General features: G+C 37.2%; 1 protein-coding gene across 1 annotated transcript; it reads left to right on the top strand.

The window, feature by feature from the left end:
• The first annotated feature begins 11622 nt into the window (after window positions 1–11622).
• Window positions 11623–13705, top strand: LOC107819425 (putative inactive receptor kinase At5g58300). The gene is made up of 2 exons (XM_016645531.2): window positions 11623–12883; window positions 13109–13705. The coding sequence occupies exons 1-2, from the start codon at window positions 11623–11625 to the stop codon at window positions 13675–13677; spliced, it is 1830 nt and encodes a 609-aa protein (XP_016501017.1). The 3' UTR covers window positions 13678–13705.
• The last annotated feature ends 4164 nt before the right edge of the window (window positions 13706–17869 follow it).

Raw genomic sequence — 17869 nt, 5'->3', positions numbered from 1 at the left:
GGAGGTCAGTTACATCACAACAAAGGTCGTCTTTTCAGGCCTGCTCAGATGGCTCGTCCGGTTCATTGTGGTGCATCAATTAGTCATGATTCATACAGTACTCATCTAGTTCAGTCATCTTTTAGTGCACTTCTAGCTCAGAGATTATCTATGCTCCATCAGTTCAGGGTTCATCAGTACCGGCCTCTTCCAGTGGTTATTCTAGTTCTCGGGATCCGATGCATGCCCCACCATCATTTCTGGCTCGAGGTTGTTACGATTGTGGAGAGTTAGCGTATGTAAGGAAGTATTGTCTCTGTCATTACAGAGGTCCAGTGCAGTAGGAAGGCCAGCCTATGACCCCCTGCACCAGTTGCTATACCACCCACTCAGCCAGCTCAGGGTAGAGGTCGTAAGGGTCAAGGTCGCCCCATATGAGGAGGTCAGACTAGTGGTGATCAGGCTCGATGCTATACTTTTCCCGCCAGACTAGATGTAGTTGCTTCCGACATTATGATCACATATATTGTTTAAGTATGTCACAGAGATGCTTCAGTATTATTTGATCCTGGTTCCACTTATTCATATGTTTCATCATACTTTGCTCGTTATTTGGATATGCCCCGTGATTCCTTAGTTATACCTACTCATGTATCAATTATGGTGGGTGATTATATTATTGTGGACTGTGTATATTGGTTGTGTGTGGTGACTATTGGGGGATTTGATATGAGTGTCAATCTTTTATTGCTTAGCATGATAGATTTTGACGTGATTCTGGGCATGGACTGGTTGTCGCCATATCACGCCACCCTTGATTGTCAAGCCAAGACCGTGACGTTGGTGATGCCAGGGGTGCCAAGGTTAGAGTGGAGAGGCTCCCCGGATTATGTTCCTAGTAGAGTGATCTCACATTTGAAAGCTCAACGGATGGTTGATAAGGGATGTTTGGCATATCTGGCCTTCTCGATGGATGTTAATGCTGATATTCCTACTGTTGAGTCAGTTGTTCGTGAGTTTCCTAAGGTATTTCCTTCAAACCTGCTGGGCATGCCACCCGACAGGGATATTGACTTCTGCATTGATTTGGCTCCGGGCACTCTAGCCTATTTTTATTCCACCGTATCACATGGCACTAGCGGAATTGAAGGAGTTAAAGGAGTAGCTTCAGGAGTTGCTTGATAAGGGCTTCATTAGGCCTAGTGTGTCGCCTTAGGATGCACTGGTTCTATTTGTGAAGAAGAAAGATGGTACTATGAGGATGTTTATTGACTACCGTCAGATGAATAAAGTTACAATTAAGAACAAGTACCCACTACCGCGCATTGATGACTTGTTTGATCAACTTCAGGGTGATAGAGTGTTCTCAAAGATTGATTTGAGGTTTGGATATCATCAGTTTAAGATTCAGGATTCAAATATCCTGAAGACGACTTTTAGGAACCGCTATGGTCACTACGAGTTTCTGCTGATGTCTTTTGGGCTGACCAATGCCCCAACAACCTTTAGGCACTTGATGAACAGTGTGTTCTAGCTATATCTTGATTCTTTCGTCATAGTATTCATTGATGATATATTGGTGTACACACGTAGCTAGAAGGATCATGAGCAGCATCCGAGGATCGTACTCCACACTTTGAGGGAGAAGAAGCAATATACTAAATTCTCTAAGTGTGAGTTTTGGCTTGGTTCGGTGCCGTTCTTGGGCCACGTGGTGTCTAGTAAGGGGATCAAGGTGGATCCGAAGAAGATTGAGGCAGTACAGAGTTGGCCTAGACGTCTTCAACAATAGAGATTCAGAGCTTTTTGGGTTTAGCGGGTTATTATCACCATTTTGTGAAGGGTTTCTTGTCCATTGCTGCACCTTTGACTAGATTGACCCAGAAGGGTGCTCCTTTCTCATGGTTCAAGGAGTGTGAGGAGAGCTTTCAGAAGCTCAAGACTGCATTGACTACAACCCCAGTATTGGTGTTGTCTATAGGTTTGGGATCTTACACTGTGTATTATTATGCATTGCGTATTGTTCTTGGCGCGGGGTTGATGCAGAACATTAGGGTGATTGCTTACGCGTCTCGGCAGTTGAAGGTTCATGACCTAGAGTTGACAACTATTGTTCACGCATTAAAGATTTGGAGGCACTATCTGTACAATGTTCATTGTGAGGTCTATACCGGCAATTGGAGTCTCCCGCACCTATTCAAGAAGAAGGATCTTAATTTGCGGCAGCGGAGATGGTTCGAGTTTCTAAAAGACTATGATATCACTATATTATATATCATCCGAGGAAGGCCAATGTGGCGGCCGATGCATTGAGTGGGAAGGCTGAGAGTATGTGCAGTTTGGCATATTTACCGATAATAGAGAGGTCACTAGCCATGGATGTTTAGGCTTTGGCAATTCAGTTTGTGAGGTTGGATGTTTTGGAGCCTAGCTGGGTTCTTTCTTACGTTGTGGCTCAGTCATCGTTGTTGGAGCGTATCAAGGCTCACCAGTTTGATGATCCTCACTTATTGGTGTTGAAGGACACGGTTCAGTAGGGTGGTAAGGTTATGATTGGTGATGATGGTGTTATGCGGCTTAAATGCCGGATTTGTGTTACAAATGTTGATGGACTGAGAGATTTGATCCTTGAGGAGGCTCATAGATTGCGCTATTCCATTCACCAGGTGTCACTAAGATGTACCATTACTTGAAACAACATTATTGGTGGCGAAGAATGAAGAAAGATATTGTTGCTTATGTCTCTCGGTGTTTGAATTGTCAATAAGTGAAGTATAAGCATCAGAAACCAGGAGGATTGACTCAAATATTGGAGATACCGGAGTGGAAGTGGGAGCGCATCACTATGGATTTTGTGGTAGGCTTACCACGGACCTTGAAGAAATTTGACGTAGTCTGGGTTATTGTGGACCGGTTGACTAAGTCTGAACACTTCATTCCGGTGATGACTACCTATTCTTCACATTGGTTGGCTCAGATATACATTCGGGAGATTATCCGCTTGCATGGCCCCATTTTCATTATTTTCGACCGAGGCACGCAGTTCATATTGTAGTTTTGGAGAACAATCCAGTAAGAGTTGGGAACACGAGTCGAGTTTAGTACAACATTCTATCCTTAGACGGACGGGCAGTTCGAGCGCACTATTCAGATCTTGGAGGATATGTTACATCCATGTGTTATGGATTTCAGAGGTTCATGGGATCAGCTTCTTCCGTTAGCGGAGTTCGCCTACAACAACAACTTTCAGTCGAGTATCCAGATGGCTCCTTATGAGGCCTTATATGAGAGGAGATGTCATTCTCTAGTCAGTTGGTTTGAGCTTGGGGAGACTAGGTTGTTGGGCACTGATTTGGTCCGTGATGCCTTTGAGAAGGTGAAGTTGATCCAGGAGCGACTTCGTACAACACGGTCCAAACAGAAGAGTTATGCTCATAGGAAGGTTTGGGATGTTGCATATATGGTGGGTGAGAAGGTTTTGCTCAGCGTTTCACCCATGAAGGGTGTGGTGAGGTTCGGAAAGAAGGGCAAGTTGATCCCTCAGTATATTGGCCATCTTGAGGAGCTTGAGAGGATTGGAGATGTGGACTACAGACTTGCCTTGCCACCTAGTTTATCGGGTGTTCACCTAGTGTTTCATATTTTTATGATCCAGAAGTATTATGGTGATCCGTCACATGTTTTGGACTTCAACACGGTACAACTAGGTGGGAATTTGACTTATGATGTGGAGCCGGTGACCATTGACTGGCAGGTTCAGAAGTTGAGGTAAAACATTATAGCATAGCAAAAGTTCATTGGAGAGGTCAGCCAGTCGATGAGGCTACTTGGGAGATCGAGCAGAAGATGCGGAGCAGATATCCATACCTATTCGAGACTCCAGGTAAGATTCTAGACCCATTCGAGAACGAGCGATTGTTTAAGAGGGGGAGGATGTGACGACCTGACCAGTTATTTTGTGTATGGCCTTGTTCCTCTATTTATCGCTTCTTCTATGTTCATTTTTGGTTATGTGACTTGTCGGGGTGGTTGGATTAGTTTCAGGGAACTTTCGGAGTGAAATCGAACATTTACTCCCAAGGTTGAAGGCTTAAGTTAAAAGGGTTGACCGGAGTTTGAATTTTATATAGACGACTACAGAATGGAGTTTTGATGGTTCCGATAGTTTCGTATGGTGATTTTGGAATTTGGCGTATGTCCGAATTTGGATTTGGAGGTCTGTAGGTTGTTTTGGCTTGAATTGGCAAAAGTTAAAAATTTGAAGGTTGATAGGTTTTATCGAGAGTTAATTTTATTGATATTGGGTTCAAATTTTGGTTCCTAGAGTTGGGATAGGTTTGTTAATTCATTTGGGGCTTGCATGCAAAAATGAGGTCATTCGGAGTTGATTTGATATGGTTCGACATTAGTTTTTGAAGTTAGAAGTTCATTAGGCTTGAATTGATATGCCATTCATGGTTTTGATATTGTTTGATGTGATTTGAGACTTCGAGCAAGTTCATATTGTGTTTTAAGATTTGTTGGTGTGATTGGACGGGGTCCCGGGAGCCTCGGGCGTGTTGCAGATGAGTTTTGGACCATTTTCTTCATGTGTTGGGCAGTTGATCTGGTGTGTGCTTCTTCGCGTTCGCGACACAAGGGTCGCGATCGCGTAAGGTCTTCTTGGTTGGCCGGTGGTTTTGTTCTTCGCGTTCGCGAAAAGAGTGACGTGTTCGCAAAGCTTTAGAGGGGCTTTGCATCGTGATCGCGAGCAGGGAGCCGCATTCGCGTAAGAGTGAGGCCGGCTTGGGTCACCAGTCCTTAAGCCTTCGTGTTCGCGGAAGGAAGGACGCGTTCGCGTAGGCGTAGCACTATGGGGAATCACGTTCGCATAGAAGGTTTTGGCAGTTAAAGACTTTATTCTTCGTGATCGAAAGGATTTTACACGATCGCGAAAGGTAAACACCTGGGCGGAATAATTTTTTAAACTCTATCTCGAGGGTTTGGTTATTATATCACCTTTTGGGTTAGAGAGCTCGGTTTTGGGCAATTTTGGAGGAGATTTTCACGATTTGGATCGGGGGTAAGTATTTTTAACTCGGATTTGTTATTATTTCATCCTTCTAACTTTGTTTTAGTATTTAATTAGTGAATTAAAGTGAAGAAATGAGAGATTTTAGTAAAAACTTTATAAAGTGAAAATTGAGGATTTGAAGGTCGAATTGATGTCGGAATTAGAGAAAATTGGTATGATTGAACTCGTAATTTAATGGGTATTCGGAATTTGTGAGTTTGACCGGCTTCCGAGGTGCGAACTCGGGGTTGACCTTTTTGGCTTGACTTTTTAATTTTGATAAAGTTGAAGCTTTATTGTTTGAAGTTGTTTCCTACAACATTATTTGTTGATATTAAGTTGTTTGTGACTAGATTCGAGTAGTTCGGAGGCCGATTCGGGAAGGAAGGGCTTTTTGGAGTATTGATTTGCGCGTTTTGAGGTAAGTAACACATCTAAATTTGGATTTGAGGGTATTTAACCCTAGGAACTACATTATATGAAAGGTATTGGGGTGACGTACGCGCTAGGTGACGGGCGTGTTTACGTGTACCGGTGTGTTCTCCATTTTAGGTGGCTTTTAGACTATTACCGAAAATTGTTTTGCTATCATACCTTATTATACCCGTGTTTTCCCAACTTGTTCTGTTATTTGACTGTGATTCATGTTAGACATCATGCCTAGGCTATGTGCTATTTGTTTGAGACTTGATAAGGATATTTTTGCCATTTTTGAGATATTTGCCTTATTTGTACACATGTTCTCAGTCACGATGCTATATCCGTGTATGATATTCCTGTCTCACTACTTCTTATTTGATTCCTCACATATTGTGATGCCTCATATGTGTAACACTGTTAAACTGAGTATCGTGAGATGTGTTATCTGAAACTTAAACGATAAATGACTGAGTTTGGGCAGTAGAGCTGATTTAGTATTGATTTTGAGGTGACACATACGCCATGCCCATATTGGGATAAGTGTTATTGTTTTGGGGTGATGCGTGCACCATGCCTCACTATTGGGCTATATGATTATGATTAGCGCTTGGGCAGGATCAGCCCCCTCCGGAGTCTGACATGCCAGCAGTAGGCGTATGTACGTTATTTTATATACGTGCTTGATGATGGGCAGTTATGACAGGCATATGTACAGTGCTAAGTGTGAATATTCTTAATGGATCTACTGTGATATTGTTGATTTGATATGTATACTTGACATGTAGGCATAAAGATGTACCTTCCTCATGCTAACTGATAAATGAAACACTTTATCTGTGTTGGGCTTAACTGTTATACTTGAAAGCGTGCCTAAAATTTTGAAATATGAACAAGCTGAACATTGTATCATTGAGCTACTTGTTTCTACTGTTTCCCTTTATATTCTGAACTATTACTGGTTATTAGTATTGGCATTTGACTATTATTTTTGAGCTCATCACTGCTTTTAGCCCAAGGTTAGTGTTGTTACTTATTGAGTATATATGGTCGGTTGTACTCATAGTATACTCTGCACTTGGTCTGCAGATCCAGGTACATCCGGTCGAGGCAATTTTCAGAGTTGAGTTGCTACTAGCTTTTGGGAGACTATGATGCAACTGCTATGTTGTCTGCGGTCCTTGGAGTTCTTTTAAGTTATTTGTATCTTTACTGTTCTATTGTTGAGACATTTGTATTAGAGGATTTTGCTTGTATCTTTTTATTCAGTAGTGCTCGTGTACTCGTTGACACCAGATTTTGGGGATGGTTGTAGCAGTATTATGGTTATATTTTCAGATATTTTGTGATATTTTTTCATTGTTGAGTTATTAAACCATATTGTTCGATTTCATAGTTATTATATATATATATGTTGTCTTACCTAACAGATTGAGTTAGATGCCATCACGACTTATGAATTTGTGGCAGTGACACTCTTGAATGCCCATTGGAAAAAATGACTAACCTCTGCCAATTTATAGGAATAGATGAAATGGTCAATAAGAAGAGGCATGTAGATTATTAATTATTGACACTGTTTATTGAAGATGCAAAGACATGCTTTTGTCATGATATAATAATGGATTGCAATGCTTAAGCCTTTGTTTCTAAAATAAAAAAAAATTAGCATATCAGATGGTGTAAAAAGCTACTTTCACAAAACAAAAATGATAACTCCTAGGAAAGAGTGATTTTTGTTAGTCCCTCATAAAAATTATTACTCACAAAAACAATACTCATGCTACAAAACTAATTAAACCTAATAAAACTATAGTAGACATAGGACCAACTTTTGGGTGAATAATGGATTCCCCTTGGGGAAACCATAGAAGGGCCTTTTACTCTTGCTGATGAAACTGTCAAAGTATCCACTTTGTACACTAATGATTTGTTAAATTTCAGCTCCCTCTCCTTCAAACTTCCTTGACATGTCATGCATACTATCTAAAACGCTTTCATTCCCATATCCTCCAACAAACCTATCTCTATTATTTGGAGGCTTAATGGTAATGGGATCATTACAACTAAGTCTGCCTACTACCTAATTAACTCCTTCATATATTGGAACTCACATTTCGATCCTTGCAAGTCTCTATGAGCTTACTGAAGGAACACAAAAGAGCAGAACTTAGCAAGGGTTTCGATGAAACTAAGGAACGGGAAATTGTTAGAGTACGTGAGACTAGTCTTTAGTCTCTAATAAAGTTTAGAAGACCAACATATGTGGAACACATAAAGCCCTTGGATCACATGTTGATAGATTTACTTAGGACCGTCTGATGGAGTTAAAAAATACAGCAAGACATATGGAATAACTAGTACCTTTGAATTATGCCTTGCCGGACCATCTCAACCATTCAATCAAAATGACACATTAGCTCCAACTGATAATTTTCTTGTACATACAATAATACCTTAGTCTTGTATATTTATAATACAATAGCTGTATAGAGTACTTAGAATTTAGTGTAGGACCAATAAAATGAACATACATATAAGAAGTATTTTTCATTTATTTCTCTTCAGCTACATGTATATATACAAGGCAAAGGATCAATGAGAACACATAAAGAAATTTCAAAATCAGTCTTATTAAATTCCTACTTTCTACATGGTATCGGAGCAGCAACTATTAGATCATATTCCCTTAGTTGCTTTCTTCCTTTCTTTCTTTTTCTTCTTCTTCTTCTTCATTCTATATCTTTAAAAATGGTTTCAACTTCTGAAGTCACTTCTGGCAGCAGCAGAAATACTATGACTGCAGCCAATGGCGAAGCCAGGAAATTCAATAAGGGTGTTCAAATTTTGAACAACCTTTTCCAGTGGGTTATGCAAGTATGTTCAAAGTCTATTTTAATCAATAATAAGTAATATTTTACCTTATACGTAGTATAATATTTTGGCGAAGGGTGGTAAGGTTACCACCCTTGGGCCAACCTAGCTTCGCCCCTGACTGCAGTAGATCACTATCTCCCTTTCTTCAAATTCACTAGGAATGAACCTCGTGAACTCTTCCTTTGATGGAAGAGTTATGAAGGCTGGAGGAGATCCATCTTGATTCCCCTTTCAACAAAGAAAATGTAGGTTTCATTGATGGATCTCGCAAAGTACCAGATTCAAACTTTGCTAATTTTAAGCTTTGGAGCACGTGCAATGATATGGTGATATCATGGTTGCTAAAATCTCTCTCAGAGGAAATAGCTGACAGTGTCATCTATCCCAAAGACAGCTAGAGATCTGTGGAACTTGAGGACAAGTTTGGACAATTCCAATGGCGCCAAGCTTTATCACCTACAAAAGGAATTAAGTGACTTAGTTCAGGGGTCAAGTGATGTTGCTGGATATTTTACCAGAATCAAAGGTCTGTGGGATGACCTTGATGACCTAAACACTACTGGGAACCGCTCATGTGCATGTAAGAAATGTCTTAATTCTATAAAGTCAATTCATCCACAATACTAAGTCTCTAAAGTATTTGGATATGAACATTTGCTCTCGCATGGGTTATTGCAAAAATGAGCTGAATGGATATGAGTTTTGTTATAGTAAGTAATCTAGGTTGAAGGGTGTTATTTAGTTTGTGTTAACATATTCTGCCCGGGGAGTGTGTTCTTTTAATGCATAATGCACTATGATGATTTCACTATTAAATATGAATTCTTCGATTCTATGATCAGATTAATGATTACTAGAAATGCAAACTCAATTCCATATTCTTATGCAGGCACACGATTTAGGAGATGTCGTTCCATCACCAACTGGGCCAAAGAGGATCCTTTGACGAAAGTAACAATGAGAACAGAGCAAATGGCAAATAGTAATTATTGTTAGGATGAACTATATTTTTTTTTTTGTATTGTAATTCTTGAATAACTCTCTGCAACTTAAAGTTGAATCTTTGATGATATGGATTTTGGGCACTTATGTTTTAATATGATGAATATTTTGCTTATTTAATTTTCTATATTTTGTGTTAAGATTATTATGATGGGTGCTTGATTGCATAAGGGTGCAGTAAAAAAGATCTAAATGTGGAATTAACAAATTAACATTAAAAATATTATAATTATGGCAGCATAAACTGTCTATGTGGTAAACTTTTTACAATCACGGCGGTTTCTAACCGCCATAATAAGCAAAGTAAACAGCCATTTTAAAAAATGGATATTGCGGCGGTTTCCTCTGCATATTACGGCGATCATCTGTTTACGGCAAATTTTTAACAATTGCAGCGGTTTCTTACCGCCATAATAAGCAAAGTAAACAATCATTTTAAGCAATGGATATTGTGGCAGTTTTCTCTGCATATTACGGTGGTCAGCTGATAACCGTCGTGTTATACCTTTTGGCGGAACCGATTATGGAGGTGGTTCAAGCCGCCATTAAGGAAAATTATGGCGGTTCTGAACCGCCACTATATGCAATAAAATTCGCCGCAATTACCCCTGTTTTTTTGTAGTGGTGACAAGGAAACAACAATAGACCAAGAGAATTCAAGTAGTTATGGGATATCAAAACACCAAATAAGATCAACTTCTTCTTTTGGACTCTCCATCATGGTAGACTTCATACTAACGGATATATAGTTGAGCTCTATTGGTCTTAACATCACTAATTCATGCTGTTTCTATGGCCGAACCTTCAGAAAATGCTAGGCACATCTTTTTTGAATGCCAGAATTTCAAGTCCTTTTGGCATAATGTACTCCAAACAAGCACTAACAAGGCACTAACGGGGAGTCTACACTTTGGCAAAGATAACTAGCAGTAGGCTTGGAGCAGAATTCATGGCCAGCCATTTAACCACTTAATAAGTTGGGACAATCTTATCTCTATATATTTCATCAATTATTTATTATTTTTCACCGGCATAAATTCTTTATCATCTCTAGCCTCCTTTTAAATATGGGGATCACCGTTTCCCTGTCGCTTTATATACTAGCATTCACTTCCTTAGTTTTAGTATACTTTCTTGTAACATATATTGATAAAATGCTACGGCAATTCTTAAACTACCCGAGAAAGTACAATTGCAAGTGGATGATGTACAACGTCTTCCTGCGGCAGTGATATCTTATGTGGCCAATACTTCTTTTCCCCATTGAATAAGTCATGAACTGGACATCTATGCCTTTTTATTTTAAACAATGAAGCTTCAATTTTTGGCTAGAGCGATAACAATTATTTTAGTTACATAATCTCAACTCTTTATTTTCTAATGTGTGTGTGACGAAACTTTCATCAATTTTTAGGGGACTACACCTTGTTCATTTGATAGAAAGTCAATTCTTCTTCCCTTCCAATTTTATAAAATATATACAAAAGATGTCTCAAATCTTCATTACGAACGTGGAACCAAGTATCTCCAAGAGGAAATCTCCGTAAGGGATTTAGGCTTCCCTCTCTTTCTTTACCTCTAATTTAATTTTATTTTTTAAGTTTGAATTGTTTGTTTAGGATAATGCATCTATAAGCAAAGTACAACAGTTTTAATTGCATTTTTCAAGTAGTTTTATGCTCATGTTTTATGATAATGAATTATTAAATACAATAAGAACCTGTATCGTATTTTTTTAGTGGGCTAATGATGGAAAAGAATGACTTTTTTTTTCTTCTCAAATACAATAAGAACCTTTCCTCCGAACATATAATGATAAATCTATAACTTTTCATATAGAGTTAATTGTACTTATGTCTCATATATTTTTAAGAGTTTAAGTTGTATATACTGTCGACGCATAGATTCTTTATACCAACCAGCTAAGTTGACATATAACAATAGGTAACTCTTCATAACAACTCTGATATGATTTAGCCTGAAATATAATATAATAACATGCTATAGCCGGTTAATTTGCACCGATAAATTAAAAATCTTGTGTTTATATAATAAAATCCTATATTTAAAACTACAAATCAGAAGGTTTAGTTTCTGCGTTGCTCCTTTCTTTATAATCAATGATTTTCTTATTCTGACATTTCAAAGATGAAATGGAAGTATGTTCTCATTCTTCTTATCTCACTAAATATCTTGTGAACAACTGATTAAATTTCCTATCACAATGGCTTATGGGCTATTTTGGTAGCTGATTTTGCTTAATTAACTTGCATATCCTGAGTAGTAAAAACATAATGAAACTCCAAGCTCTACTCTCAAGTATTGCCATTTTTCTCCCCTTGCTTGCAATTCTTCCTCACATTATTGCTAATCTTGAATCTGATAGACAAGCTCTACTTCAATTTGCAGCATCTGTGCCACATCTTAGAAAACTCAACTGGAACTTTGCTGTACCAATTTGCAAATCTTGGATTGGTATCACTTGCAACAAAGATGGAACCAGAGTTATTGCAATCCATTTGCCTGGTGTTGGACTTTATGGACATATCCCAGCCAATAGTATAGGAAAACTAGATGCTCTCAAAGTCCTTAGCCTAAGAGCAAACAATCTAAATGGAAATGTTCCTTCTGATATCCTTTCAATCCCTTCTCTCCAGTCCATCTACCTTCAACACAATAATTTCTCTGGTGATATTCCTATTTTTTTATCACCTAAACTTGGTCTAATGGATCTCTCCTTTAACTCTTTTACTGGAGAAATTCCCCCTTCAATCACGAATTTGACTAGACTGTCTGTGTTAAACCTACAGTTCAATTCATTGTCTGGAACAATTCCCAATATTGATGCCTCAAGGTTAAGTCTTTTGAATTTGAGTTATAACATGCTAAATGGCTCAGTTCCATATTCCCTCAAGAAGTTTCCACTTTCTTCTTTTGTGGGAAACTCTAATTTATGTGGGACGCCTCTCAATAGCTGTTCTTCAAGTTCTGCACCACCCCCTGCAATCTATGAAAAGCATAAAGGTGCCAACTTTAAGAAACTTAGTACTGGAACTATCATTGAAATTGCAATAGGTGTTCCCTCTGTGATTTTTCTCCTGTTTTTATTGATTTCCTTCTGCTATTTGAATATGAAAGTTAGTAATAAAACAAGCATAGTTGAAGAGAAAATGGAAAATGGGGGAAGGAATGAGAAGTCAGAGGAGTTTGGGAGTGGGGTGCAAGATTCTGAAAAGAACAAATTGATGTTCTTTAAAGGGTGTACTTACAACTTTGATCTGGAGGATCTGCTAAGTGCTTCTACTGATGTTCTTGGTAAAGGGAGTTATGGAACTGCTTACAGAGTTGTCTTAGATGAGGTAACAATAGTAGTGGTGAAAAGGTTGAAGGAAGTGGGAGTTGCTAAAAAGGAGTTTGAACAGAATATGGAGATTGTGGGAAGGGTTAAAAGACACCCTAATATAGTGCCACTGCTTGCATATTATTACTCCAAAGATGAGAAACTTCTTGTTTATGAATACAAGCCTGCTGGTTACTTGTCATCAGCCTTGCACGGTATATGTTGCTTCACTCTGATTGAAATTATCATTTCATCCCAATACATTCTTCACATTTTTCCTAGAGTTTAAGTTCTGTGCACTGATAATTTAAATTTTTTTCATATTATCATTTTTCATTGTGTTGATATAGTGAAGAATATTGCTTAAATTCATAACTTGCTGCAGATTAATAATGATTCCTTTTCTGGGCTTTATTCTTAAACGATCTTGGCTATAACAGGTAATAGAGGCTTTGGAAGAATTCCATTAGATTGGGACGCTAGATTGAAGATCTCTCTAGGAGCAGCAAAAGGAATTTCACATATCCACTCTGACGGTGGATTTAAGTTTATTCATGGAAACATCAAGTCATCCAATGTACTTCTTACAAAGGAGCTCGACGGTTGCATTTCTGATTTTGGTTTAACCACTCTAACAAATTACGTATCCATCAAGTATAAGGGTGCTGGTTACTGCGCTCCAGAAGTGATTGAAACGCGAAAAGGCACACAAAAATCTGATGTTTACAGCTTTGGAGTATTGCTTCTTGAGTTGCTCACTGGAAAATCCCCTCTTCCAATGTTAGGGCACGATTACATAGTCGATTTGCCAAGGTGGGTTCGTTCTGTTGTTAGAGAGGAATGGACGGCTGAAGTTTTCGATGTAGAGCTGATGAAGTACCAGAATATTCAAGAAGAGATGGTGCAGATGCTTCAGATTGCACTTTCATGTGTAACAAAGGTGCCTGATATGAGGCCTACAATGGATGAAGTGATTAGAATGATTGAAGAAATTAGGCAACCAGAATGAACCGTAAGTATCGGAAATTTATAAGTGCCTAGTTTGTCTAGATGAAACTCCAATTCTGATTTCTGGCATTTGTAGAATTTTGGTCTCTTTGTCTTCCATAATGGAGAATGTGTTGTTTCTTCCATCTCTTTGTCTTATTCTGCCCATAGGTGAAAGTACGAGAGGGAGGTGAATTATAACCGATTTTAAAACTTAGTTGACTAAGAAAGGAATTAGTCGACTAAACTTCACTGGGATCAATTGCAACAGAAATAAATTATGCAGAATGAAAAGTAAAGGAGGCACAACAATTTTATACTGGTTCAGTACCGGTGTGGTACCTACGTCCAATTCCCTTGGGTCAGAAGGGTTCTCTTAGATCTTTAATAAATATTTACAACAGTGATGGTTTTAGTACGTTCACCACCAACGACATACAACAATAATGTTTATCTAGTGTTGACACAACTCTTATTTTTTTTCTTTCTAATTCTTCCTGTCTTTTGCGACACTTGTAGACTTAGGAATACACACTAATAGAAATTCGGCAAAAACCGACCACGGTCGACCGACCAATTTTGGTCGGTCAAACAACTGACAAAAAAACCGACCAAAGTTGGTCGGTTTTTCAAAATATTTTATTTTTTAATTTCTTTTTACGAAACCGACCAACTTTGGTCGGTTTTCTTTGGCGCAAAATGCGGGAAACTATTTTTGAGTTCCGCGAAATTTATTTTTCAAGAAACCGACCAACTTTGGTCGGTTTTTCATTTAAAATAAATTAATATTAATATTTAAAAAAATGACCAAAATCGATCGGTTAATTCGGCCGGTCATTTTAAAAAACCGACCGAATTCGGTCGGTAATTTTATTTTTTAATAAAATCGACCAACTTTGGTGGGTTATTTTCATGTGAAAATATAATTAAAGAGTATAAATGAAATAAAAGACAGTCTTAAAACAAAATGCACCAATGGTCTAGTGGTAGAATAGTATCCTGCCACAGTACAGACCCCGGTTCAATTCCCAGATGGTGTATTTTTTAATTACATAATTAAAATACCGACCAACTTTGGTCGTTGGTCGATTTTTCTAGCAATCTTTATTTTTTGAATTTAATTGACCGACCAAAGTTGGTCGGTAATTTCCGACCAACTTTGGTCGGTATGCCCTTCCGACCTTCAAAATACCGTCCATACGTATATGGTCACGTTTTGGACGGTTTTTGGCCAATACCGACCCAATTTGATCGGTTTTTTGGACGGTTTTGCCCGAATTTTTAGTAGTGACAGTGTTTGTACTAAGAACTAGAAAGGTCTAGAAACATATGTGAAGTTGCGTAATCTTCCTTGTCCTTTTACTTCTTCTTTTATAGTGGTCGATGGGTCTTTTGATTTCTCTTTTCCGGGATCGCACAGGAGCAATGATTGGAGGTCTTTCCTTTTGAGGCATAGACTTCTAAGAGTGAGACCCAAGAGTAGCCTTATGAATCTAGCATGAGAGGTGTGGCCAAATTTATTCTCAGTTTGAAGTTTTGGCTCCTCCAATTAACCTTGTTTAGAGCTTTCGCAGATTGCCCTTGATTAGCTCTCTATCCTTGATTGGCTCTCTTTCCTTTCTTGCACGCTTGAAAATCTTTAGCTCGTCTGATTGATTGTCTTTCCTTCCTTGTTCTTTGATTGATTGATTGATTCTTTTTCCAATAGAGTTTGTAAAACATAGCCGTTGGCTTCCTCTGATTTCCTTGTATGGTTTTTTTTTTCCTTTCATTCATCAGAGCTGTTGCGAATCTGCGCATAAAGTGAGATGATATTAATCAAGGCTCTTTTGATTATTGATCATTATTAAAATTCTAAACCTAACAATCTCTCCCTTTTTTATGATGACAATAATCCAAAACGAGTTCGACTAATTTAGGGGATACTTCCCTATACTAATGTACTTTTGCTCCCCCTGCCTTTGTGCTCCTTGTTTGTTTGCATGCCCCCTTATCTTTGTACTCTTTTTCTTCTCCCCCTTTGACATCAATCAAAAAGAGCAAGAAGAGATACAGAGAATAATAGCTAATAAAAATACTAGTCATATATATATATATATATACTAGTATCTATGAACGTGTGTTGCACGTTATTAATAACGCATGATAGTTTAAACATTTATTTATATGAAGGAACAATAAAACTTAATTAATGAGAAAAAATTTATGTATAATAATACAAGAATCATCTAAATGCCAGAAAATATTATTACATTAGCATAATAAGTGAACTCAAAATGAAAGGATATCATCAAAACTTACATAATGATTAATTTAGTCACGTTAGTTAGATAATTATGTATTATAGTTTAAAAGTATTTAATGTGATGATATCTTACCGAACACTTATTTGTAGACGATATTATTTTTGTGTATATTTCTTTCTAATACTTTGGTTGCTCTACCATAACCACAACTCTTGTTGTCGATATTGATATTCTTCTTGAAAGTGCAACATATAGTTGTCCATGCAAGAAAACTTATTGCGATAAATATAGTCCAATAATTGCAAAATATAAACATACTAAAAATTATTTTCACACATATTTAAAAGGATATTCTTTAGTTTCGAAAGACGAAAGTTGAATTCAGAGATAAAAATATACTTAGAAGCACATTGACCAGTATCATAATTTTTTCATGTATGATGTTATTGTCAAAACTTCTATATATCATTTGTGTGCTATTACATAAGCTATTCGGCAGATCTAAAATTTTCAATAGCATGACGGACATATTTTTCTTCAAAATCAATCTATATACAACGGAATATCAATTTAACTTAGTCTATTATATATACGATGACACTAACATACGTAAGAAATAATAAACTTTATAACAAATATGTATGGTAGAAGGTTATTTGGTATTAAAGTATTTAAGTATTCTTTTTGGTAATAATTATTAGTATCATCTTCTGCTAAGTCAAAAACTGAAAAATATTTTATTTTTACCATGAAATTTGCTATCAACCTTTTATTTAGTTGATCAACATATTCATTTGTGCTAGCTAAAATAACTTTTTAATTTCTATCATATAATTTGCAAATTGTGTTTTAATCTAATGATGAAAATATTACCCTTATTAAATGCACTACTCTTTCCACTGGGTTGATAACCAAGTATTTTGGAAGAATCAAATCATCTTTTATTGGATGTTTTTTTTCGTTTCCGACACGAAGAAAGAAGCCACTGAATACTGGATGTTGTTCTTACATTATATTTCTTATCAGTTGATTTTTTTTTTCATTTGAGGCCATAAGTATAATTTTGGCAAGTTAACTTTTACAGTTTCTGCTTTCGTCGATTTTGAAACTACTGATAGTATTTGACATAAATCACCTCCCAAACCATTAATTTTCCACCAAACGTTTCATGACATTCAATATATCTCTAGAACTCCGAGCAGTTATTTCGATCGTTTGACACTTAGCCATAAACACTTCATCCCATCTTATCAATTTTGCTTTTATTATTAACAGTATTGCGCTGCTTTGATATATTTGTGATGGTCATTACAGTTGTTTGAAGAGGTATATCAAATCTAAAGTGGGTGGCGTCATAATAAAATTATTATTGGTATACCACTTGTTATTATTGCTAACAATATCATGCATGTGGTCTAACATTTGCAAGTAATGCATGACATAAACATATTATTTCGATTTCGCCGGAGGCATCTACAAAAGAAAATCTCGCTATACCAGAGTCAGCTCTTTATAATATAGTCTTGAAAGCTTGTTCTTGTTCATTTTTTAGCTTTGATTGTGCTTCCTCAGACACTTGTATGGCGTTTTGAATCTTAATACTATACTAACCTTTTTTTACTTTGTGTTCTAATTTTTTTTTTAACTCTAACGCTCTTTTTATGGAATAAATTTATGTACCCTAAGGGTTTATTTAGTACAATGGTGGAATATCCCATGAGGTGGGATATCCCATGGGATCAGTTATCCCACCTTCTATATGAGATAACTAATCCCACCATTTTAGTGTAAAAATTATCCGGTATTAGCTTATACCCCAAACTAAACATGGGATAAAATTAATTCCAAACTTTATGCCGTGATTATTATCCTTATCCCTTGTACCAAACGACCCCTAAGATTTTTTTTTAACTTGAAAAATAATTTTACTCATATGATGATAAAAAATAATTGAATTGGATTCTCTTA

This window comes from Nicotiana tabacum, chromosome 13 (assembly GCF_000715075.1).
Source record: "Nicotiana tabacum cultivar K326 chromosome 13, ASM71507v2, whole genome shotgun sequence".
Taxonomy (NCBI): domain Eukaryota; kingdom Viridiplantae; phylum Streptophyta; class Magnoliopsida; order Solanales; family Solanaceae; genus Nicotiana; species Nicotiana tabacum.
This window is presented reverse-complemented; position numbering and strand designations above follow the sequence as displayed.